Genomic DNA, 25863 nt, shown 5'->3' with positions numbered 1-25863 from the left:
AATGATCGTTATATGTTGCCATCAACAACCAAGCGCCATTTTGTGAATCGGTGTATATAGAATTATGAACCTGTGAGAAAATATAACAGCTGGAGCGAAGACTCACAGTTTGAATTCAGCATCGTAAGCATGGCGTTTTCGTTTAAAAATCATGATGAAAATGTCAGTCAGTAAAAATATACCAACTTTTATAACCCCCTTTACACCACTATTGTATGTTAATCCAATTGAATTAAATAAACTATCATACTATGAACACATTGAATGACCATCACTTACTCACAGGCTTTTCCAGTTTATTAAACTAATCTCTCGAAAACAAAGGAATTAAGCCCCTACCCTACTCCCAATACGATCGCTAAGCACCCACAACTTGAAAATGTTTGTGTAAACAACATGACAATACCAATCGGCCCGTTATTATCAATGCTCATTTCCTTGTGTACCGTGTTGCTTTAAACAACAGGAAGCAATCACAGTGGTCACCGTTTGTGACGTCACAGGAAACAGCTGATCACATGTTTTTGCAAATGGCGAACGGAATAACTCGCCGATACAGTTGTTTATTTGCCTCTTTCAATAAAGGTAGACACTTGTTCACTATCAATTTATGAACTTTGCAAAACGTACGTAATAGCTATTGGCGATTTTATCTGGGGATTATATATTATAGCTGTGAATTACATATATTGTTACATGTAAAGATTGTGGAGTTTACGAAGAACGATAAACTTTGAACATTCAATTGAAAACTTATTATCGGAAGTAGTAACATGCATAACATTTTTTTAATAATGACAACATTGGTGTATAATAACAACTTTATTGATAATTTATAACAATAATGGCTCTAGTCGTGGCAACTTCCAAACTTTCGGGAAGTTGTAATCTATCGGACCGTCATTCAGGCGATGTTTCTGACAGATCACGATCTGAAAAATACTATCATGAAAGTGTATCCCGTGGATAAGCCGACCCCTTTCTACAGAATCTTTTTTCTGGTCCTCAAAATTCGGCTTATACGCGGTCATATACGGTAAGCAATTGTACAAAAGTGATCGTCACTTCAAAACAGCATAAATATCCGTTTATGTGTTTAAAACCAGCTTTTGACTCAAGTGTTAAACTTCTGCAGTGTATTTGATGAATTCTGCGGCAGATAAAAGCAAATTCTGCACAAAAGGGGATTTACTGCTGGATAGGTACAGTTCTGCACCGAGTAGGCATTTCTGCAAAATATTCCGTGACCGCTGAGTCTTTGTTGACAGCGTCGACTGATCTGTTGTGTAAACACATGACAAACTGATTCCATTCAAACTTCACTTTCATAATGGAGACTTTCAGGAAACGGGTTGCTTTTGTTGATTGTTGGATTGATGATGTACTTCTATTTATCTATACAGGAAAATCTTGCCTGTCAGATTTCACAAATGTCATTCAAACAGTCTGCACCAGGAAGCTATTATTTTGGGAAAAAGTATCTCACAATGAAATCACGCTTTAATATTGTGTTTATTGGACTGATAACACTGGGCATATTTAATTCCCTACAATGCAGATTGTTGTGGATATCCAGGCAGGTTGAGTTATAATGTTTGCTTCTATACAACCTGGCCAGGTAGGCACACTGACGAGGCCCAGTGTTTATCTGTGTTGTAGAAACTAGAATGTTGACATTGACCCTTCTCCCTATGGGGTTAATGTAGGCAACGTAGGTAGGCACTTCTGTCTGGTGGGAGCTGGGACATTGCAATGTGGAAATGGGACAGAGGTATGACAGCAACTTCACTTTGTCTTCGGTCATGGTCATTGATTCTGAGGGGAGTTTTTTGTTTGTATGTTTGTGAAATGCTGCAATATTCCTGCTCTGTAACGACCATGGTCATTTAATACTTGTTGACTTTGTTTGTTTGACTGTATTCTTGGGAGTTGTACACAGGCATATAAGTCAATGTGTGAGAAAAGAGCTTAAACTGTATTTGTTTGGCCTTATACTACTCTATGATTTCTGAAAAAGGCAGCAAACATCATCCATTCAAACTTTCATTCATGTCTCAGTTCATGTCTCTCCATTCATGTCTCTATTCACGTCGCTATATAAGTGCAATAATCTTGGACGCGACGTTAAACCCAATTTCACCTCACCTCATGTCTCTCCATTCGTTGATCCGTTCATTTCTCCGTTCATATCTCTGTTCATATCTCCATTCATGTTTCTACATTCAAGTCTCTGTGCGTAGATCCGCTCATGTCTCCATTCATGTCTCCATTCATGTCTCTGTTCATGTCTCCTTTCATTTCTCCTTTCATGTCTCTGTTCATGGATCCGTTTATGTCTCTAGTCATTTCTCCGTTCATGTCTCCATTCATTTCTCCTTTCATATCTCTGTTCATGTCTCCATTTATGTCTCCATTCGTGTCTCTCCATTCATGTCTCCGTTCATGTCTCCGTTCATGTCTCTCCATTCATGTCTCTATTCGTGGGTCCATTCATTTCTCCGTTCGTGGATCCACTCATTTCTCCGTTCATATCTCATTTCATGGATCCGCTCATTTCTCCGTTCATATCTCTGTTCATGTCTCTCATTTAAGTCTCTGTGCGTGGATCTGTTCATTTCTCTGTTCTTGTCTCCATTCATGTCTCCGTTCGCGGATCCGTTCATGTCTCAATTCGCAGATCCGTTCATGTCTCCATTCATGTCTCCATTCATGTCTCCATTCATGTCTCTGGTCGCGGATCCGTTCATGTCTCCATTCATGTCTCCGTTCGCGGATCCCTTCATGTCTCCATTCGCAGATCCGTTCATGTCTCCATTCATTTCTCCATTCATGTCTCTGTTCGCGGATCTGTTCAGGTCTCTCCGTTCATATCTCAGTTCATGTCTCTCCATTCATATCTCCATTCATATCTCCATTCATGTCTCCGTTCATGTCTCTCCATTCATGTCTCCGTTCATGTCTCCGTTCATGTCTCCATTCATGTCTCTCCATTCATGTCTCCGTTCATATCTCTGTTCATGTCTCTCCATTCATGTCTCTCCATTCATATCTCTGTTCATGTCTCTCAATTCATATCTCTGTTCATGTCTCTCCATTCATGTCTCTCCATTCATGACTCCATTCATGTCTCCGTTCAGGTCTCCGTTCAGGTCTCTCCATTCATGTCTCCGTTCATATCTCCATTCATGTCTCCGTTCATGTCTCTCCATTCATGTCTCTCCATTCATGTCTCCATTCATGTCTCTCCATTCATGTCTCTCCATTCATGTCTCCGTTCATGTCTCTCCATTCATGTCTCCGTTCATGTCTCTCCATTCATGTCTCTCCATTCATGTCTCTCCATTCATGTCTCCGTTCATGTCTCTCCATTCATGTCTCTCCATTCATGACTCCATTCATGACTCCATTCATGACTCTCCATTCATGTCTCCGTTCAGGTCTCTCCATTCATGTCTCCATTCATGTCTCCGTTCATGTCTCCATTCATGTCTCTCCATTCATGTCTCCGTTCATGTCTCCGTTCATGTCTCTCCTGTTTACACTGTTTAGTTGGAGGGTAACGATAAAACGTCACTATTTACACTGTTTAGTTGGTGGGTAACGATAAAACGTCACTATTTACACTGATTAGTTGGAGGGTAAAGATAAAACGTCACTATTTGCACTGATTAGTTAGAGGGTTATGATGAAACGTCACTATTTGCACTGTTTAGTTAGAGGATTATGATGAAACGTCACTTTTTGCACTGTTTAGTTGGGAGGGTAACGATGAAACGTCACTATTTGCACTGTTCAGTTGGAGGGTTATGATAAAACGTCACTATTTGCACTGTTTAGTTGGAGGGTAATGATAAAACGTCACTATTTACACTGTTTAGTTGGAGGGTAACGATAAAACGTCACTATTTACACTGTTTAGTTGGTGGGTAACGATAAAACGTCACTATTTGCACTGATTAGTTGGAGGGTAAAGATAAAACGTCACTATTTGCACTGATTAGTTGGAGGGTAACGATAAAACGTCACTATTTACACTGTTTAGTTGGAGGGTAACGATAAAACGTCACTATTTACACTGATTAGTTGGAGGGTAACGATAAAACGTCACTATTTACACTGTTTAGTTGGAGGGTAACGATAAAACGTCACTATTTACACTGATTAGTTGGAGGGTAAAGATAAAACGTCACTATTTACACTGTTTAGTTGGAGGGTAACGATAAAACGTCACTATTTACACTGTTTAGTTGGAGGGTAACGATAAAACGTCACTATTTACACTGTTTAGTTGGAGGGTAAAGATAAAACGTCACTATTTACACTGTTTAGTTGGAGGGTAACGATAAAACGTCACTATTTACACTGATTAGTTGGAGGGTAACGATAAAACGTTACTATTTACACTGTTTAGTTGGAGGGTAACGATAAAACGTCACTATTTACACTGTTTAGTTGGAGGGTAACGATAAAACGTCACTATTTACACTGTTTAGTTGGAGGGTAACAATAAAACGTCACTATTTGCACTGATTAGTTGGAGGGTAACCATGAAACGTCACTATTTGCACTGTTTAGTTGGAGGGTAACGATAAAACGTCACTATTTGCACTGATTAGTTGGAGGGTAGTGATGGTTGCTTCCTGTTGAACACCGCAGTCAGCAGTAATATGGGAGTTACCTGAACTTGACATAGCCTGGACCACACATACCAGTGATTAATGTTATGATGAATGAGAGGGGGTCACTCGTATGCGTGACAGCCTAGATATAGATACCTAGATATAGCTAGATATAGAAACCTTACACCCTTGTGACACACATTGCTGATATTTTCAGTGTCATAACTGAAATATCTCATTCATATCCTGATTATAATTGGTCCCCTGCCACCTGAGAATGTCATGAAGAGGGGACTAAATGGATTGTTGGGTCAGGCTCACTGCCTTGATTGATGTATGTCATTGTATCCCAGTTGTTTAGATCGATGCTCATGATATCAATCACCGGTTTGTCTGGTAAGACTGGACTATTTACAGACTAACATCATGTAGCTGGAATATTAGTGTGGCGTTAAACAACAAAGAAACAAACAAACAATTACTATGCTATAGAGTGAACACTGGATAATTATTTATCTAATGCATGTTTTGTGTTTTCAGCCCAGGACTGCCTGGCGTACATGCAGAATGGCAGTGAGTTGATAAAGGTGCGATCCAATAGTCGGCAGTACCACCGCTTCTTCTCGCTCAGCAATGACATGACGGAGATACGATGGCAGCCCACGTCAAAGAAAGCGCACAAAGCAAGAAGTAAGTTACACTTGTCTTGTCGATTCCCATTCTTATCCTCATCATTTGTCGTGCTTATCTACATCCATGACTTACCGATTTCATTCACTCACCCTCTTCCACTCGATCTTTGATTGGGTGGTTATGTTTCCTGCTTCTGAGCAAAATAAGAAATGGGCATGCTGAAGAACATCTGATTCACTGTGGCAGACTTCCACTTGCCGACCATGGACCTGTGTGCGACCATGGACCTGTGTGCTTATCTTTCATCATGTCTGTTTCCCCGTGGCACTGGCCAGTCTCTCAGTGCTGATAGACTGGTTACTTTGCAGTAATATTGTTTGATAGTCAACAATAATGTTGGTTGATGTTCAAGGAAGCACGCAGGAAGTGTTTGGTTTACTCTGTTATTTATTTATGGACCTTGCTATGAAGTGTTGACAAATGTCACAAATATTCTGTCTGAAGAAGGACAGTACCCACAGGGCTTTTGTTCATTGAGATCAGAATATGTAACACTGTGTAGAAAATAATTAAGGTTCTGGGGTCCTTGAGGTCTTCTTTGTTATTTGTATCAAGACATCACTATTTTTGTAGCTGTTAACATTAGGGTTCTGACAAGGGCTTGACGCTGTCTCATGATTCAGCATCTTATGCTTGTTGTAAGATGTGACTTACTGGATCAGATGACAGGGATAGAAACTAACATATTTAGTCCTCTAGTACTTGTGATGATTACATGTAGCAAAACCTTCAAAATGTCAAATATGTACTTGTCCTCATGATACCTTAACTGTTGGGCAGTTTGGCAAGGACTACAGGATGAGTGCCAATTTCTATCACTGGATGGCCAGACTCAGTGATTCGGTTGAATCTGACATACTCTGATGACATGGGTCATTCCTCATAATGTCAGTTGTTTACCGTCAGCTGTCATGTAGGTAGATGGCAGTGTTCAACCGTAAACAAGCAAATACAGTGGCTTTTCTAAGTGTTGTGTGTGTCAGAACTTAAAAGTATCTGGAACAATTACTTGCCCTTTAAGTGAAAAGATTGGACTACCCATAAAAAACCTGAAATTCTATTAGCCCTGAGAAAACTTTTAACATTAGGTGATTGTTTGTTTGTTTGTTTGTTTGATTGTTTGTTTTTAAATGCTACAATTCACACTTCCCGCTATATGACCTCTGTCTGTAAGTAATCAAGTCTTGCTCAGACAATCCAGTGATTGATATCATGAACATTGAACTTTGCAATTGGAATACAATGACATGCATCAACCAAGTCAGTGAGAGTGACTACGAATTTGTCACCCGGATCTAATGTCAAAGTGACCTGTGAAGATCGGGGTAGAATAGGTCTTCAGCAATCCATGCTTGTTGTAAAAGGCGACTAACATGATCGGATGGTCAGACTCACTGACTTGGTTGATGCATTTCATCATATCCCAATTGCGTGGATCAATGTTCATGATGTCAATCACTGGATTGTCTGGTCCAGACTCGATTATTTACAGACTGCGGTCATATAGCTGGAATATTGCTGGGTGCAGCATTCAAGAACAAACAAACAAACAAACAAACTAACGCCAAATGAACTCAGGCTGGGGCTGGCAGTGTTATTGCTGTAAAGTCAAAATCAGAAAATCTGTTTGTCCAGTTTTTGCCTAAATATGTTAATTTGGTCATATTTTCAAATGGAAATTATCTGGAAATGATTGTCAAATGTAATTACAATTTTCAAACGGATATTGTGTTGTGTTATATCTGAAAATGCATTCTTCCTATCTCATCAATCACTGCAACTTCAAATGAGATGACCGTTTAACTTGGCAACATGCTCAGGATTAGCATTACTAAGCCTTGGAGATGACCAGTAATTAATATAACACAGCCAGGCACATGGTCCAGGCATCTCTAGATCCCTGGCAAGAGGATTACCTTCATTATGGGGATAAAGACCAGTCTGTGTTTGATAATACATGCTTGCAAGGAAATGGGAAACTTTATCCGGTCAGTTTGGCCGTGTTATTGATGTTGACAGTAAGCCAAAGGTTTACTGCTGGGATGGCGCCATACCGAGAGTGTGTGCAGCTATGTATTATTGTCATCCTGTATGTTCCTGGAATTTATGACCATGTTAATAAGAGGATATGTTCGAATTTCACGGGCCTGTTGTCATAAGGGTTCAATGAATATGTAACTGTTAGATGATTTGGTATTATGTTTGCTGAGTTGGACAAATGAAGAAGAGTGAATACTTCTTGGATGAATGATGCTGATGGACGCTGAATCTAGGAGACATTGTGGAAAGATGATGTTATTCCAACCAATGATTTGGTTTGTAGGATGTCGATGAGTGAATAAAAGCCATGGTTGCTGCGACCATGAAATCCATAGAGCATTCAAATCAGCAGACATGGGAATAGGTGGTCAATGCAATTTTATGCAATCTTAACCACTGACCTCATTTGTACCATTAAGTAAGGGCACAGGCAATGTCAGGATGATCATGTGAGTCATTGATCCTTTAAGGTGACAGATGTCTGACTGCACTGATATAGTGGCCAATTCCTGTAGTGTGAAGACTCCACACTGACATAGTGGCCACTTCCTGTAGAGTGAAGACCCCACACTGACATAGTGGCCACTTCCTGTAGAGTGAAGACTCCACACTGACAAAGTGGCCACTTCCTGTAGAGTGAAGACTCCACACTGACATAGTGGCCAATTCCTGTAGTGTGAAGACTCCACACTGACATAGTGGCCACTTCCTGTAGAGTGAAGACTCCACACTGACATAGTGGCCACTTCCTGTAGAGTGAAGACTCCACACTGACATAGTGGCCACTTCCTGTAGAGTGAAGACCCCACACTGACATAGTGGCCACTTCCTGTAGAGTGAAGACTCCACACTGACATAGTGGCCACTTCCTGTAGAGTGAAGACCCCACACTGACATAGTGGCCACTTCCTGTAGAGTGAAGACTTCACACTGACATAGTGGACTGCTTCCTACAGTACTAGAATCAAGAATTTTTATAGTATAAAAATGCCCACAAGTTTTAAAGTGTAAATTTTGGAGATGACTTATCCAATTGGGCTCTTATGTTGGTCTTAGTTCCTGCAGTATAAGATGGCCACACTGACAGTTGACCACTTCCTGCAGTACAAGATGACCACACTGACAGTGGAGCACTTCCTGCAGTACAAGATGACTACACTGACAGTGGACCACTTCCTGCAGTACAAGGTGACCACACTGACAGTGGACCACTTCCTGCAGTACAAGATGACCACACTGACAGTGGACCACTTCCTGCAGTACAAGATGACTACACTGACAGTGGAGCACTTCCTGCAGTACAAGATGACTACACTGACAGTGGAGCACTTCCTGCAGTACAAGATGACCACACTGACAGTGGAGCACTTCCTGCAGTACAAGATGACCACACTGACAGTGGACCACTTCCTGCAGTACAAGATGACTACACTGACAGTGGACCACTTCCTGCAGTACAAGATGACCACACTGATAGTGGAGCACTTCCTGCAGTACGAGATGACTACACTGACAGTGGACCACTTCCCGAAGTTTAGATAATCATTAAGAGCTGAAATATTGTAGCATTAACATCTTAGAACCAGGACTTGCTGCTGGCAATGATGACCAATGGGACAGACAGTCCATTCAATGTCCGACACCCTCCTCTCCGAGATCTTCAATCAGATCACCAATGGGACAGACAGTCCATTCAATGTCCGACACCCTCCTCTCCGAGATCTTCAATCAGATGACCAATGGGACAGACAGTCCATCCTATGGCCGACAGCCTCCTCTCCGAGATCTTCAATCAGATGACCAATGGGACAGACAGTCACTTCAATGTCCGACACCCTCCTCTCCGAGATCTTCAATCAGATGACCAATGGGACAGACAGTCCATCCTATGGCCGACAGCCTCCTCTCCGAGATCTTCAATCAGATCACCAATGGGACAGACAGTCCATTCAATGTCCGACACCCTCCTCTCCGAGATCTTCAATCAGATGACCAATGGGACAGACAGTCACTTCAATGGCCGACACCCTCCTCTCCGTGATCTTCTTCAATCAGCTCTGTTTACATACCTGTCATCAGACAACAGCCCAGGGAATTGTCTTCATCCTCTGACACTTATCCTCATCAGCCCAAAGGTCAGGCCTAGCTTGGAGACAGGTCAGGAGCTTTTAATAAGATATAACCCAAACGGAAACTATCTGAAAGGGTGTTAAGTGGCAAAATCACATTACTGCTATTGGTAGAGTTTCTCCTGTTAGCTGACTGGGACGGTAATTGGATTACTCATGGTCAGTGTGTGTCTAATCAGGGACAAGATATGCAGTGTAACAGTCTGGCCTTTACCTTATATGAAACAACAACTTTCGTAGCTAGAGTCATGTATTCTAGAAGGCATATTAGGTCATTGGCAGAAATATAACTGGTCGTTCCTGTCCCGTGGGTACTCTAGAACAGAAAAGACCCAAGCAACTGATGGTCATGAAACCTTGACATGTTAGTACATATAAGTTGGCATGGGTGGCTCAGTCATAGAAGATGCTTCAATTCGCAGTGCGGAGTTTCATCCCTTGGTGACCCAGGTAACTTTGATCATGGACTTGAATAACAGTTTCTCGCTGTTTCCAGGTTTGTCATTAGCATGCCTGTGCTCATAGTTCCACTAAAGTGGTAAACATAACAAGTCCTGCATCACTGTGGGCTTTCCTCCCACACCAAGCTGACATACAGTGGTGTAACTGAAGTACTAACATAGTTCTCTCACCAAACTCAGGGTTGGTGGGGTAGCCTGGTGGTTAATGCATTTCCTGGTCATGCTGAAGACCTGGGTTTGATTCCCTACATGGGTACATGTGAAGCCCATTTCTGGTGTCCCCTGCCGTGAAATTGCTGGAATATTGCTAAAAGTGGCGTAAAACCATACTCACTCACTCATTTTACCAAAATAATTATAAGGGTGATAATTCAGACATGAAGAAGTTCTGTCAAATTGATATTGCCCTGATGTGAAGTGTTAGTTTTCTCTGTATTGCAGTGAAGTATCCACTTGTCTCAGATTTCCTCATCCCTTGTGCTAAGTATGTATACATGTATAATAAATCACACACTTTCAGTATTACACTGAAGGTTGAATTTGTTAATTGTTGAAGCTTCCAAGAGGCTTTTACTTTATATCTGTGGACCAACGGAGCCTATAAGTATAACAAACCCAGTAGATTCTGAAGGATACCTGGAGTGGAGCTGTCACTTTTATCTTTTCCTGAGGCATGTTCTGGACAATATGTAATGGTTCGCTGGAAGCTTTGTTATGTATCAGCCCTGCTGCAGACTCCCTATCAAAGGTCTTGTGGAGACTGTAGGAGATAAGGAGTCAGTTCTTGCGTATGGAAATGTCACGTGAACACACTTGGCGAAATGCTGATGCAGGGTTTCTACATTGCTAATTGGATTTTATTCTACTTTAATTGTTTTGGGATGAGAAACTTCGTAAAGATGGATCGAGATGCACAATGTGATTCATTCACTCCTCTCTTTCATCATCATATACACTACTAGTGTTCCACACCAACACCGGCCCGCTGGCACACGTCTAGTATATTTCCTTAAGGACCAGTAAAATTATATAGATGCTGGTCCGCTTGTTACTTTTGGTACGAAACAAGGTAACCTTAAATAAGTTTGAACGACTTTTGAAATTGGCAATAGATCGACTCTAAACACTGAGCAAGACTTGCAACCGATACAACTGCGTGGTGCAGTGGCTTCCCTCTTGACTGGCTTCTCCTTCTAATTATGCATGCTCACTTGTTGTATGAACATGATAAAGTTTCTGCAATTTAAGACCTGTTTTGGTCAGCACCACTGTGTCCAGTAGAGATCCAGCAGGACCAGTAGATTTTTCTGTCTGCTGGTCCTTTGGATCACTGACATTTTGGTCATTGCCAAACACTGACTACTCAAAAGAAGTTAAAGAACACCTGATTCTTTCACCGTCCTAAAGTTACTCTGACATGCCACAATGTCTTTTGAGTAATTATTGCCCTTGACTCACATTTCCTATCACGATAATCTTGTTGACCACCTCCATGGTCCAGTGGATAGGGTGTCTGTCCTGAAAAGAGAAGATCAGTTGTTCAATCTCCCTCCTTGCAATACTAAGAGATGTTAAAAGATAGTATTTGTTGTTACCCTTACCTAAACTGTGGCATGGTATCTCAGTTGGCTGCCACTATAAAACTGGCATTTCAGTCCAGATTTGTACAAGCAGACATTTGTGTATGCACACACGCACGCACGCATGCACGCATACACACACACATGCACATGCACGCACGCATACACACACACATGCACAGGCAACATTGTACGTACCCGGACAGCATGGATCGTTGCTCAATGCCTGACAACTATGGCCAAAAATGCTGTGTTGCACAACATTCATATTTCATTCTCATCTCTGATCATTAATGCAGCATTAAAATTCATCTTTCTGGAACAGTGTCTGAAATCAATGTTTATACAAAACAGATTGCATATTTATATTTTTGAGGGAGTTACAATTTCATTGTAAGTGTTAATGTTATGAAAATAATTCAAGCATGATGCTGGTACTGTTATCCTTGCAGTCATGACGCCATGACAACATGTAACTTGAGCAACAGTTAAGGGTGCGGATTTCTTGCATGAAGACCGTTGCATGTCGAACGCTTGATGAATAACAACCGCCTGATGGAGGAGACAAGGATTGCGTGGTCACAAATTTCCTATCATGCTCTTGAAAATCTGTCCATAACTGACGACACATAATCATCTGAATTTGAAAATAACAAGCCAAGACCGGTCACTGATGCAAAAGAGAACTCCAGATGATTTGTTTGAGGATGGCTTTGGATTAGAATCGGATGCATCATGCAAGCAAGGAACGGAACAAGGATATGACTTTTCGTGTCCTTTAAACGCACAAGAAAATTGACTGGTAACCCATGAATCAATAGCAGACTGAGGTCGTTAATGCCCAGTGAAATCAGGATTCTTTTCCGCATGAAGCGCCAATCATTATATCTGCTAGCTCTGAATATGTAAGACCGCTTGAGAATGGAACACTGTTGATTGATGGGACAATGAGGAAATTGACTAGATTGTGCTCGTGGTTGAACGCGACTGGTTGTTGGATGAACAGGTGCCTGGCACATCTGGGAAGCTTGTTGTTAAAGATCATGTCAGGAGCTGTTGAGCTTCGCAATTCCTACATAGTTTTCTACAGGTGTATGGTTGTTTTACCTTTGGGATTTTTGTTTGTCAGTGAATTAATTTTTCTTCTGTGACTTTGCTTCTGAAACAGTGATTGTTCTTTAATGCCACAGTCAGCAACATTCAATGTTTACCATAATGGCATGTCAGTTACCAAGTCTGAAAGAGACAAACTAGTGCCTGAAATGATGGAACCATGGAAACAACTGGGCAGTTAGTCTGACCACCGGATCCAATTTGGTCAACTCTCTTGGTCTGAGATGCTGTGTGCCAATGGGTGTATAGGATGTATAGTAAATGCAGATACTACAGCATATAGGTCAATGACACATTAGGAGATAGCAGTGACAAATTCAAACATTCTGATTATTGCCACAGGACACAATTCCTTGTTCTTTTCTTGGACGTCTGGTTCCGAATTTTGTATAGTGCCTCATAGCATAGTGGCTGTGTTTGGATATAAACAAAGCCTTTCATCATAGTATGGTGCTATCTCTGCTCAAATACTGTATTTGTACATCAGTTTAGTATCAGATGTGACAGGCATCTTTTGAAGCCAACATGGAGTGGGGGGACCATGAGGACAATTTAGCAAGCCTTGCAAGGTTTAGCTCTGCACTGTGCGTCACTATTACAATGTCATACTGATTGTGATGACACAGCTGGTATGAAGTCACTGTCAGATGAAGAAAAAAACCAAATTTCAAACTCTCTGTTGTCCCTCATATTCAAGATATACACATCAGACACATTCTATCATGTTTTCTGCACAGAAAGTATTGCCATGAATACTTATATATTGGAGTAACAATAATTTTGTAATCTATATGTGTACATTTTATTATTTGAAAATGCCTGCTGACAAAACCTTTCTGTAAATATAGGCATCTGCAGTGGCACAGCCATGAAATCAACTGTTTCCATCAGAGGTGGTTAATGTGATTTGAAATCTGAGTCCATACTTGAGTATTGAATGACAGACTTTTGATGATGAGGGACGGTGGGGTAGCTCAGTGGTTAAAGCTTTCTTTTGTCACACCAAAGACCCAGGTTTGATTCCCCACATGCAATGTGTGAAGCCATTTCTTGTTATCCTCGCCATTGCTTGAATACTGCTCACTTTTGATGATGATAGATAACAGCTTTGCAGAGTTAAAGAAATGCTAATAATGCTAATTTTGCTGTTCCGTTCAACCATGTTTGCACTGTAGATGCAATACATCGGAGGTACAGTGAGTTGTGCCTAGTGCCTAGTGCAGTTGCTGGAGTATGGGATGAAGGTTGAAGATGTCTGGGTGAGCCCACAACCTCCAGGCTAGGCTGGGGCTGCTCTGTGATACATACCCTGTGTAAGAAGCTCTCTGGCTAGCTAGCCTGTTTGAACAGCGTCTACAGCCAAATTGTGTTAGAATCACATATGTGTTTAACCTCCAGGATAATAGTCTGGTGTGCGTAGTGATGAGGTCTGCCCTGTCTTTAGGTGGGGTGTTGGGTATGTAGTATTTGTCCCTGATTACATTTGTCTTTACTGGAATGTCTAGGTCTGGTGTGGGTAGAGTCACATCTTGTCTCTGAAATAAAATATTTGACTGAAAAAACAGTGCTATATTATCTTATGAAATAAATAGGAGCAGAAACTCACCTCATTTTCTGCAGTAATCTAGACTTGCCAATTATTATAGAATTGCATGGGTTTATTCGGCTGTATTTGTTTCTGGGTCTGTATGGCAGACTAGTGAGTAGAAGGTGTGCCCTGGTGCCCAGTGATATGTCTGTGTGTGGAAGGTGTGTCCTGGTACCCAGTGATATGTCTGTGTGTGGAAGGTGTGTCCTGGTGCCCAGTGATATGTCTGTGTGTGGAAGGTGTGTCCTGGTGCCCAGTGATATGTCTGTGTGTGGAAGGTGTGCCCTGGTACACAGTGATATGTCTGTGTGTGGAAGGTGTGCCCTGGTGCCCAGTGATATGTCTGTGTGTGGAAGGTGTGTCCTGGTACCCAGTGATATGTCTGTGTGTGGAAGGTGTGTCCTGGTACCCAGTGATATGTCTGTGTGTGGAAGGTGTGTCCTGGTACTCAGTGATATGTCTGTGTGTGGAAGGTGTGTCCTGGTACTCAGTGATATGTCTGTGTTCGGAAGGTGTGCCCTGGTGCCCAGTGATATGTCTGTGTGTGGAAGGTGTGTCCTGGTGCCCAGTGATATGTCTGTGTGTGGAAGGTGTGTCCTGGTACTCAGTGATATGTCTGTGTGTGGAAGGTGTGTCCTGGTACACAGTGATATGTCTGTGTGTGGAAGGTGTGCCCTGGTGCCCAGTGATATGTCTGTGTGTAGAAGGTGTGTCCTGGTACTCAGTGATATGTCTGTGTGTGGAAGGTGTGTCCTGGTACTCAGTGATATGTCTGTGTGTGGAAGGTGTGTCCTGGTACCCAGTGATATGTCTGTGTGTGGAAGGTGTGTCCTGGTACTCAGTGATATGTCTGTGTGTGGAAGGTGTGTCCTGGTGCCCAGTGATATGTCTGTGTGTGGAAGGTGTGCCCTGGTACACAGTGATATGTCTGTGTTCGGAAGGTGTGCCCTGGTGCCCAGTGATATGTCTGTGTGTGGAAGGTGTGTCCTGGTGCCCAGTGATATGTCTGTGTGTGGAAGGTGTGCCCTGGTACACAGTGATATGTCTGTGTGTGGAAGGTGTGTCCTGGTGCCCAGTGATATGTCTGTGTGTGGAAGGTGTGTCCTGGTACTCAGTGATATGTCTGTGTGTGGAAGGTGTGCCCTGGTACTCAGTGATATGTCTGTGTGTGGAAGGTGTGTCCTGGTACTCAGTGATATGTCTGTGTTCGGAAGGTGTGCCCTGGTGCCCAGTGATATGTCTGTGTGTGGAAGGTGTGTCCTGGTGCCCAGTGATATGTCTGTGTGTGGAAGGTGTGTCCTGGTGCCCAGTGATATGTCTGTGTGTGGAAGGTGTGCCCTGGTGCCCAGTGATATGTCTGTGTGTGGAAGGTGTGCCCTGGTGCCCAGTGATATGTCTGTGTGTGGAAGGTGTGCCCTGGTGCCCAGTGATATGTCTGTGTGTGGAAGGTGTGTCCTGGTGCCCAGTGATATGTCTGTGTGTGGAAGGTGTGTCCTGGTACTCAGTGATATGTCTGTGTGTGGAAGGTGTGTCCTGGTACTCAGTGATATGTCTGTGTTCGGAAGGTGTGTCCTGGTGCCCAGTGATATGTCTGTGTGTGGAAGGTGTGTCCTGGTGCCCAGTGATATGTCTGTGTGTGGAAGGTGTGTCCTGGTACACAGTGATATGTCTGTGTGTGGAAGGTGTGCCCTGGTACACAGTGATATGTCTGTGTTCGGAAGGTGTGCCCTGGTGCCCAGTGATATGTCTGTGTGTGGAAGGTGTGTCCTGGTGCCCAGTGATATGTCTGTGTGTGGAAGGTGTGTCCTGGTACTCAGTGATATGTCTGTGTGTGGAAGGTGTGCCCTGGTACTCAGTGATATGTCTGTGTGTGGAAGGTGTGTCCTGGTACTCAGTGATATGTCTGTGTTCGGAAGGTGTGCCCTGGTGCCCAGTGATATGTCTGTGTGTGGAAGGTGTGTCCTGGTGCCCAGTGATATGTCTGTGTGTGGAAGGTGTGTCCTGGTACTCAGTGATATGTCTGTGTGTGGAAGGTGTGTCCTGGTACTCAGTGATATGTCTGTGTTCGGAAGGTGTGTCCTGGTGCCCAGTGATATGTCTGTGTGTGGAAGGTGTGTCCTGGTACACAGTGATATGTCTGTGTGTAGAAGGTGTGCCCTGGTGCCCAGTGATATGTCTGTGTGTGGAAGGTGTGTCCTGGTGCCCAGTGATATGTCTGTGTGTGGAAGGTGTGCCCTGGTACCCAGTGATATGTCTGTGTGTGGAAGGTGTGTCCTGGTACCCAGTGATATGTCTGTGTGTGGAAGGTGTGTCCTGGTACTCAGTGATATGTCTGTGTGTGGAAGGTGTGTCCTGGTGCCCAGTGATATGTCTGTGTGTGGAAGGTGTGCCCTGGTACACAGTGATATGTCTGTGTGTAGAAGGTGTGCCCTGGTGCCCAGTGATATGTCTGTGTGTGGAAGGTGTGTCCTGGTACCCAGTGATATGTCTGTGTGTGGAAGGTGTGTCCTGGTGCCCAGTGATATGTCTGTGTGTGGAAGGTGTGTCCTGGTGCCCAGTGATATGTCTGTGTGTGGAAGGTGTGTCCTGGTACTCAGTGATATGTCTGTGTGTGGAAGGTGTGTCCTGGTGCCCAGTGATATGTCTGTGTGTGGAAGGTGTGTCCTGGTACTCAGTGATATGTCTGTGTGTGGAAGGTGTGTCCTGGTACCCAGTGATATGTCTGTGTGTGGAAGGTGTGTCCTGGTACCCAGTGATATGTCTGTGTGTGGAAGGTGTGTCCTGGTACCCAGTGATATGTCTGTGTGTGGAAGGTGTGCCCTGGTGCCCAGTGATATGTCTGTGTGTGGAAGGTGTGTCCTGGTACCCAGTGATATGTCTGTGTGTGGAAGGTGTGTCCTGGTGCCCAGTGATATGTCTGTGTGTGGAAGGTGTGTCCTGGTACCCAGTGATATGTCTGTGTGTGGAAGGTGTGTCCTGGTACTCAGTGATATGTCTGTGTGTGGAAGGTGTGCCCTGGTACCCAGTGATATGTCTGTGTGTGGAAGGTGTGTCCTGGTACCCAGTGATATGTCTGTGTGTGGAAGGTGTGCCCTGGTACTCAGTGATATGTCTGTGTGAGGAAGGTGTGCCCTGGTACTCAGTGATATGTCTGTGTGTGGAAGGTGTGCCCTAGTACTCAGTGATATGTCTGTGTGTGGAAGGTGTGTCCTGGTGCCCAGTGATGTGTCTGTGTAGTGGTTGATAGTGTCATCATGCCTTCTTGATATGATGATACATAATCATGCAGCTGTGTCACCGACTGCCCTGTGAATGTGTCCCCAGCACCACATTGAAAGTCATAAGAGGTGTCTAAATAGAGAACCTGTAGATATTCCCAGTTAGAATTGGTCTATGCAACCTATGCTGGGCTTAATGGATTGGATGTCAGACTCAGTGCCTTGGTTGACAGCATGTCATCACAACCCGACTGTGTGGATCATAATCCTTGTCAATAACTGGATTGTCTTCCCCTGACTATTTATTTGCTGGTTGCATTCATATTGCAGGAATATATTGAGTTAAGCTGGAAAGCAAACAAACAAATCTTACATCAAACATGGGCTGCTTAGAATGTAATCTGCCCCACAATCCAGGGGCCTTCGTATCTACTCAAGAGTCTATATCCACAGGAATGGTTGCTGTCCGTGTGTCTGCAGACTGTAGTGGAAGAGTTTAGCATTGGAAGTGTGTTCTTTGTTCATTCCTCTGCTATTTCAAGTATGGACACGCACGCTTGTCCATACGTCGCAGACAAGTGAAAATCTAGAGCATCCAGTTGTTTTATCCCCAAATCTAGTTATTTTACATAACCCAAACCAGTTCTAGAAAGCTGGGGACTAGTTTGGTATGACCAATGGTGTCCATCCCAGTATTAGATGCAGAATCATTTAGAAATTTTCATTTTACAGATTCCAAATAAGGTCTTCATCGCCACTTATGATTTGGCAGTAATAAAACCTGGCTCAACTGTAAACACCTTTCAGAATATGGTCATTTATCACATGAATGATTCCGGCATTTCGATGAGTAAATCTGTCACCTATCAGGATCCTGCAGCCTCTAACCACTGATAGATTGTTGATGACGGAGATGTCTCAACCAAGCTGTCACCATGAAACAAATTGAAGTGTTTTGTTGCTAAACTGGGAGTGTTAATGGCCAATATTTATGCATTAACAAACTTCATTTTTGAATGTAGTTTGTTTGTTGAATCATTAGACATGATCGAGGAGAAGTGTATGGTCTTTTACAAATAGCCTGCTAAAGGAACTGTGATATTCTGTTTTAGCAATTTGTTTAAAAGTGCATCAAAAGTTTTTTGGGGCAATAATACACTTTTACAAAATGACTCAAAGCCTTATTAATTGAATATTCATTTTGGTAAAATTATCATTCATAGTTTGAAAGAAAACAAATAATTTGAATGGAAATCCCACTCCACATGAATTTTGAAATGTAATTTTGTTATTTGGTTTTGAACATTTTTGTTGTTCGATAAGTGTTTTTCAGAGTGAGTTTGTATTGATTCTGCTTGTCGACACAAAGACTGATGTAAACATTCCCGAAAACAGGCTACATTAATCCTAAAACATTGCAGTTTGTCTTGTAGATTACAGAGTATAAAAATATTGTATTCATGTGAAGTTCAAATGACCTTTGTAATAAATGTAATATGTATTGAATTTAAAAGTGTTGTAGGTTTTATCTCATTAAACATTAAGTTCAGAAAATTGGTGCCAATCCTAATTGGCAGTCTTGAATCATGCAATAAGTTGTGCTTGACATCCATGAACGAAGTGTACACGGAAATTGTTGCCATTAAATATTTAAGTGTGACCATGCATTCAAATCTTTGAAAGAAATTCATTCAAATAAGTTCCAACGAACTTTAATCTCAAGCTGAGAATTTTACAACTTTTCACAAATCCCTCCTTTACTGCAATGCTGCCGATATAGCCTCCATCCTACTCACAATGTTGATGCCGCTATTTACAACCTTTCTCCCACTGAAGATTGCAGACTGTTGCTATCAGCTGTGAAATGAACATCACTCTCTTTCATCCCAAGTGGGGGGGCTTGACATTTTCTGCTGCAAAATGCAAGGTATTGATTTATCCAACTATGTTTTCTCGCACCCTCTCTCCATTACACGTGTTGAGTTGTGATGTAGATGTTCTTGAAGCCACCAGAAAGCTGGGAAAGTACGCATCATAGGGAATTAGTTGTAGCTTTTGACCAGACTAAGTCTCACCTTAGACTCAATTATGGTGCGTTGGATTGCACGCTAACAGACTTTGCAAAGGGTTCATTTTGTATTGCGTGAGACCCAACTGAATATGAATGATTTATCACGATCAGTTAAAGTAGTTTTCTTTACAACAACTTGCTTATAGGCGTCTCATGTTTCAAAATGAAAAAATTCAAGTGTTCAAGATCATTTTTGTGTCATTTCAGTGGTATGTATGAATGTATGACTGAATTTTTTGCTATTCTATTAAAAAATGAGTTTCCAAGAATATATGTAATTTAACTTAAATTCATAATCTGACATGTTCCATATTTTCTTTTGAATAGTGTGCACTTTAAAACATTAAATGCAGCTGTGTAGAGGAGTGTGTGCATGATACACGCTGACATTGAGTTCTGAATATTTTCCCAATGCAAAGACATTACCATGAACACGCAACACCGGAAATAGCATGTCATGAAGTCCCAACAGAACCCGTCATTACACTATATGGTTACAAACAGTGTTCATTGTATACACTATCTTTTTGTGGACTATTATATCAACCGTTACCATTACTACTAATGATGCCTTGACACAAACTTTAATTGTCAGAGAATGTATATATAAGTATCTCAAATGCCCTACATCGTCTTGTAAAAAGATGTTTGTTGTTGTTGGACTATAACATGTCATCATACTGTTTTTGCTTGTTTTGTTTTTTATTTTTGAATGTATATAGTAAAAGCTACAGCTAGAAAAACAAAATTTTAGAATATATTATTCCTAGCAAAAGAATAAATTCAGAAACATCGTCTTCTGATCATTGCATTAAAATTCTTTTTAGGTTTTAATATTGGGTATTTTTTAGATGAGTCACCAGCAGAATATGTAAGAGAATGTGTGTACGTCTTATTTCACATGGTAATCTTGATATCTGCATATTAACAATGCCAAGCAAAACAGGAAATACAAATGAAATGGTAAATCATCATGTCTTATGATGTTTCATCACAAATTTCACATTTTTATGGACTAAGTTAGTTATCGCCTGTTTGTTCACCTAAACTGATACAGTATAGTTTTTGACTACACACAAAACATGAAACAGCTCAAGACTTGGGGGTGTACTTTCTACTCAGGTGCCACTATACAAGACATTATGGTAATTAGTGAAGGATATGTGTCTTTTTGTTATGTCCAAGTTGTAAGGGTTCAATTCCATGCTTGGTGGTGTTGTAGACTTTGACAGCTCTAGAATGTACTGTGTCCCAACTCTGTCCAATGCCTGGCTGTTGGGGAAACAACAAATCACTGTGCAGGGTTATGGATGCCAGAAATATATGTTCATGGGTGCATGTCACGGTTCACACTTATGATTAGGGTTGGTACGGTACACCAACTGTGTGATCCGATTCGTATCACTGTACCTTGCTCATGATCTGATACTTATCACGATACTTGCATGTACTTTTATCTGTGATGTGTAAGCAATATTTTTCATTGACAGGATGGCCAAATACCTGGCATATTGACGATTTACAGTTGGCAGTGTCAAGTATGGCCCAATGAATGAAAGTATCTATGTTTTCACTACTAATTAGTGTTTGGTGTAACCATTAATAAACCGATCATGAGCATCGATCCACGCAATTGGGATACGATGACATGCATCAACCAAGTCAGCGAGCCTGACCACCTGATCCCGTTAGTTGCCTCTTATGACAAGCATGGGTTGCTGAAGACCTATTCTGACCCAGATGTTCACAGGTCACGGTAAAATCTTAGATCTTGCATCACAGTCATGCTGACATGCTATGACATTACTGAACCATGATTTAAAGCAGCAGTAAGCCAAACTCACTCACTCACTCATTCACTCTGTGACAAAACAACAATATATGACATAAAGTCAGACATTCTGTTTCATTGCAATATACAAAATGATCCCACTAGAATTGCAGGGCAGAAGAGGTCCCCACTATATGTTGCATCCAGTCATGTGGAACATGAGTTGTTGACTACCTGTGGAGACATCAGCAGAACATGAAGTCTTTGTTTTGTCTTTGTTTTGTCTTGGCTGTGTCTTGGCTGTGTCATGGCTGTGTCATGGCAGTGTCTTGGCTGTGTCATGGCTGTGTCTTGGCTGTTTAATGGCTGTGTCTTGGCTGTTTCATGACTGTGTCTTGGCTGTTTCATGGCTGTGTCTTGGCTGTGTCTTGGCTGTGTCTTGGCTGTGTCATGGCTGTGTCATGGTTGTGTCATGGCTGTGTCATGACTGTGTCTTGGCTGTGTCATGGCAGTGTCTTGGCTGTGTCATGGCTGTGTCTTGGCTGTGTCATGGCAGTGTCTTGGCTGTGTCATGGCTGTGTCATGGCTGTGTCTTGGCTGTTTCATGGCTGTGTCTTGGCTGTGTCATGGCTGTGTCATGGCTGTTTCATGACTGTGTCTTGGCTGTGTCTTGGCTGTGTCATGGCTGTGTCATGGCAGTGTCTTGGCTGTGTCATGGCTGTGTCATGGCTGTGTCTTGGCTGTTTCATGACTGTGTCTTGGCTGTGTCTTGGCTGTGTCATGGCTGTGTCTTGGCTGTTTCATGACTGTGTCTTGGCTGTGTCTTGGCTGTGTCTTGGCTGTGTCTTGGCTGTGTCATGGCTGTGTCTTGGCTGTGTCATGGCTGTGTCTTGGCTGTGTCATGGCTGTGTCATGGCTGTGTCTTGGCTGTGTCATGGCTGTGTCTTGCCTGTGTCATGGCTGTGTCTTGGCTGTGTCATGGTTGTGTCTTGGCTGTGTCATGGCTGTGTCATGGCTGTGTCTTGGCTGTGTCATGGCTGTGTCTTGGCTGTGTCATGGCTGTGTCATGGCTGTGTCTTGGCTGTGTCATGGCTGTGTCATGGTTGTGTCTTGGCTGTGTCATGGCTGTGTCATGGCTGTGTCTTGGCTGTGTCATGGCTGTGTCTTGGCTGTGTCTTGGCTGTGTCATGGCTGTGTCATGGCTGTGTCATGGCTGTGTCTTGGCTGTGTCTGCTTTATGATATGGAAACAAACTCGGCTAATACTCTGTCATTAATAAAATAATCAATGTTTAATGCATTATTTCACTCACTGAAGTAACTTAAGACACCGAGTATGAATACATGAGTGAACCACTCTATCTTATAGTGCCAAATAATTTGAAGCCATGTTTATGTACGGAAACATCCACACATCAAAAGACATATATCTGAGCTTATTGGGAGCCTTTGACAACACTTGACTGATGAGCAAGTAGACATTGCATCGATCCATGGACCTTATTGAAAGTAGTTCCTCATTTGCATATTTATTGGATTGTGATACAATTTTCAAAGTTGCAATACTGTCCAAAGCAGCAACTCACTCACTCACTTTTCAGGCTGCTTAGGAGTCATGGGTGTCTGAATCGACTGAGTTTTTCTTATTTGACATGAATTATGTCCCTTTTCAGGACCAGGATTCACTGTTTTGAATACACCTGATTCAATCTGGTTATGCCCCATGGACTGTCAGCATTTGTTTTGTGCCTGCCAGCTTCAGTATTTCCTGTAGAAAGGTTTCAGTAGATCTTATTCTGAACATATTGGCATTGATAAGCTTCCCTTTTAATCAATTCTATTTTACAAGACCATGTAAATCCAGAATGAAGTCATGGTGTACTTTCTACATTGCCATGAATAAATTGTTGAGGCAGTGCAAAACAATTGTCACTCATGTACTCAATGTTGCCACAACTCTCAAAACAAACCATGGCATTATGATGAGAGTGGAAAAGAAAGATAAAACGTCATGCCAGTGAATAACGAGTCTCCATTATCTGCCGAGACAGATTTGATTGGGCATAAAAGGCAAAATATCAGTGATGACACCAGGTGTTCACCAAAAGGATAAGCATGTCCTGCCTTAATGGTAGCACACTCCACTCTAACTGTTAATAGTCATGTAGTAATCTCCTCTTCCTATAGCTATTTTCTCTCCTAATATATCCGGTTGCTATTATAACCAAAGAAGATAAAGGTTTCATAGCAAATCATTTCATTTAATAGAGTACCTTCCCTAAGAGATTAAATTATGAGTTTGATGCAGATTCCTGCTGATGCTGACAAGGATCATGTGTGATGGAATCGGCAATTAATTACCAATGTGCTTGACACAGTGTCCTCCTCACCATGCTAACATCTTTGGCCTCCAGTAATTTCCTTATCGGCTTTCTGATGTCCCAAGCTGTTGCTGTTGACCCTGGTAGAACCTGGGCAGTTATGTCGTTCCATGATAATCAGGATGTGGTAATTAGATGACATTTGCTGTTTGAGTACAGTGATCTGCTTAATGTTGCCGTGTTTGTGCAACGTGTTGGGAGGGAGCCAGTACGAAGGGCGGAGGCCTGATGGTTATTGAGAGGCTGATTTGTATCAGTTGGAGTAGTCTCAAATAGGTGTGGCTATCAACAGTGAGAAGGAAACAAGATGATTTAATGCTTCAGTCTGTAATCTTACAGCTTATTCAGTATAAGTGGCAGTGGGCTAGCCAGTTGTCCCCTTACTAGTATCCCCTTACCATGATTGGAATATTCCCCCAAACTGCAAAAAATCTCATGCACGCACGCACACACACACGCACGCACACACCCACCCACCCATCCACCCATCCACCAACTCACTCACTCACTCACCCACCAACTCACTCACCAGTATAGGATCCTTGGGCTGTGTAACACTGTTGTGATTCTGGGCAGAATAGTGTTTCCAGTAGTCAGACCCCAGCTATATGGTGGCAGATAATGGATCATTTCTCAAGGAATTAAAGTCTGCAACTTCATCCACTTGTCTGTCTGAAGCTTGTCTTTAATCAATTTTTGGGGTCTCGGATTATCGGAAAAAAGCCCATATGTTTAGACTACAAGCTTCTGAAAACAATTCCATTGGACCTAATCTTCCTTGTAAACTCAAGAATGTTTTTAGCTGAGACTAGTATAAACTTCGAAGAGGATTTCTGTGAACAGTATAAGTGAATATTATGTCAGACATCTTGGCTGTCTAGTGACAGAACAGGAATGCCAGACTGTAACAAAACCAGACCATTTGACCAGAGCACTGCAAGTATTTAATAAGTGGGGGCTGGCTGTGTTGGTGTCCTATCACACCCTTACTGGTTGGAGAGTACTGGCACTAGTTACCCAGGGTTAGTCATATCACACACCTACTGGTTGGAGAGTACTGGCACTAGTTACCCAGGGTTAGTCATATCACACCCCTACTGGTTGGAGAGTACTGGCACTAGATACCAAGGGGTAGCCTCCCTGGTGGTTTTTATTGCTGCTCTCACTGCTGCCAACAGCTTTGTCTGATCCAGGCTCAAGTACTGGTCTATAGCTGATGGGCATAATCCTTACTTGCTCCTAAACACAACCTTTCAAAATGTCTCTAGTGTAATGGACCACAAACTGTGCTTAGCCCTGTAATAGCAGACTCTAAAAAAACTTGAAGAAAAAATACATATAAAGTTATTATATCATATCATGAATTTGTATAGTGCACTATCCAGTCGATACCTGCTCAAATGCCCTTAGGCCATGATACATCTTATTATTACCCCAGTCACAGTGGATCTGTGTCCACCAGCACCCCGAGATGCTAGAAGGTTAACAGTCACATTACTATCTCCTCTGACCAGGTACCCATTCACTGCTCTGTGAATAGAGGCATATTTCGAACCAAGTCGTTTGCCAAAGGAAAGTGTTTCATGTGCTTGAGTGTGAGCAGGACCGATGACTTGGAAACTCTCAGTAGTCATGCTGCCGGACATGGTCACCCATCCACCTACTCTCCACGACCAACAATGCACAATAACATCACTTGACTTGTGACCTGTGCACTTTGCACATGACGTGTCGCTACACTACATCAACAATTTTGCAGCTATTCATTGCAATGTAGAGAGCATGTGACTTCAATCTGGATCTACATAGTCTTGTAAAATATAATTCAGTAAAACGGAAGCCTATTAATTCCAATATGTTCAGATTAAGATCTTCTGAAAGCATTTTACAGGACATATTCAATCTAGCAGGCACAAACCACCTGATTTTTTTACCTGCACACTGTACACAGGACCATGTGCCACCAGTCACTGAATGTGCATAGCATCAATACTTGTCTTGTCCACTGGTGGATCCTAATGGAGTATGCTCCTGGCCCCATTGTTGTCAGACACCTTACATGACATGTCATCACATTGGGTGGTCACTGACTTGGTAGATGCATGTCATCGATCCCCAGCTCATGATATCATTCACTGGATTGTCTGGTCCAGACTCGACTATTTACAGACTGCCGTCATATAGCTGGAATATTGCTGAG

General features: G+C 42.3%; 1 protein-coding gene across 4 annotated transcripts in view; it reads left to right on the top strand.

The window, feature by feature from the left end:
• The window catches only part of LOC124145834 (inactive phospholipase C-like protein 2), a 230190-nt gene that overhangs the window by 75851 nt on the left and 128476 nt on the right, over positions 1–25863 (top strand). For 3 of the 4 annotated variants that reach the window (XM_048385568.1, XM_048385567.1, XM_048385570.1), the window contains exon 2: positions 5160–5309. In XM_048385568.1, coding sequence (XP_048241525.1) covers positions 5160–5309 — 150 coding nt within the window. Of the gene's footprint in view, positions 1–1481; positions 1772–5159; positions 5310–25863 lie in introns of those variants that run through there. The other variant, XM_048385571.1, reaches the window with a different exon arrangement.

Source organism: Haliotis rufescens, unplaced genomic scaffold, assembly GCF_023055435.1.
Source record: "Haliotis rufescens isolate VD_foot unplaced genomic scaffold, xgHalRufe1.0.p SCAF_6, whole genome shotgun sequence".
Taxonomy (NCBI): domain Eukaryota; kingdom Metazoa; phylum Mollusca; class Gastropoda; order Lepetellida; family Haliotidae; genus Haliotis; species Haliotis rufescens.
Note: the sequence above shows the minus strand (reverse complement) of the source record. Positions and strands in the feature narration are given on the sequence as shown.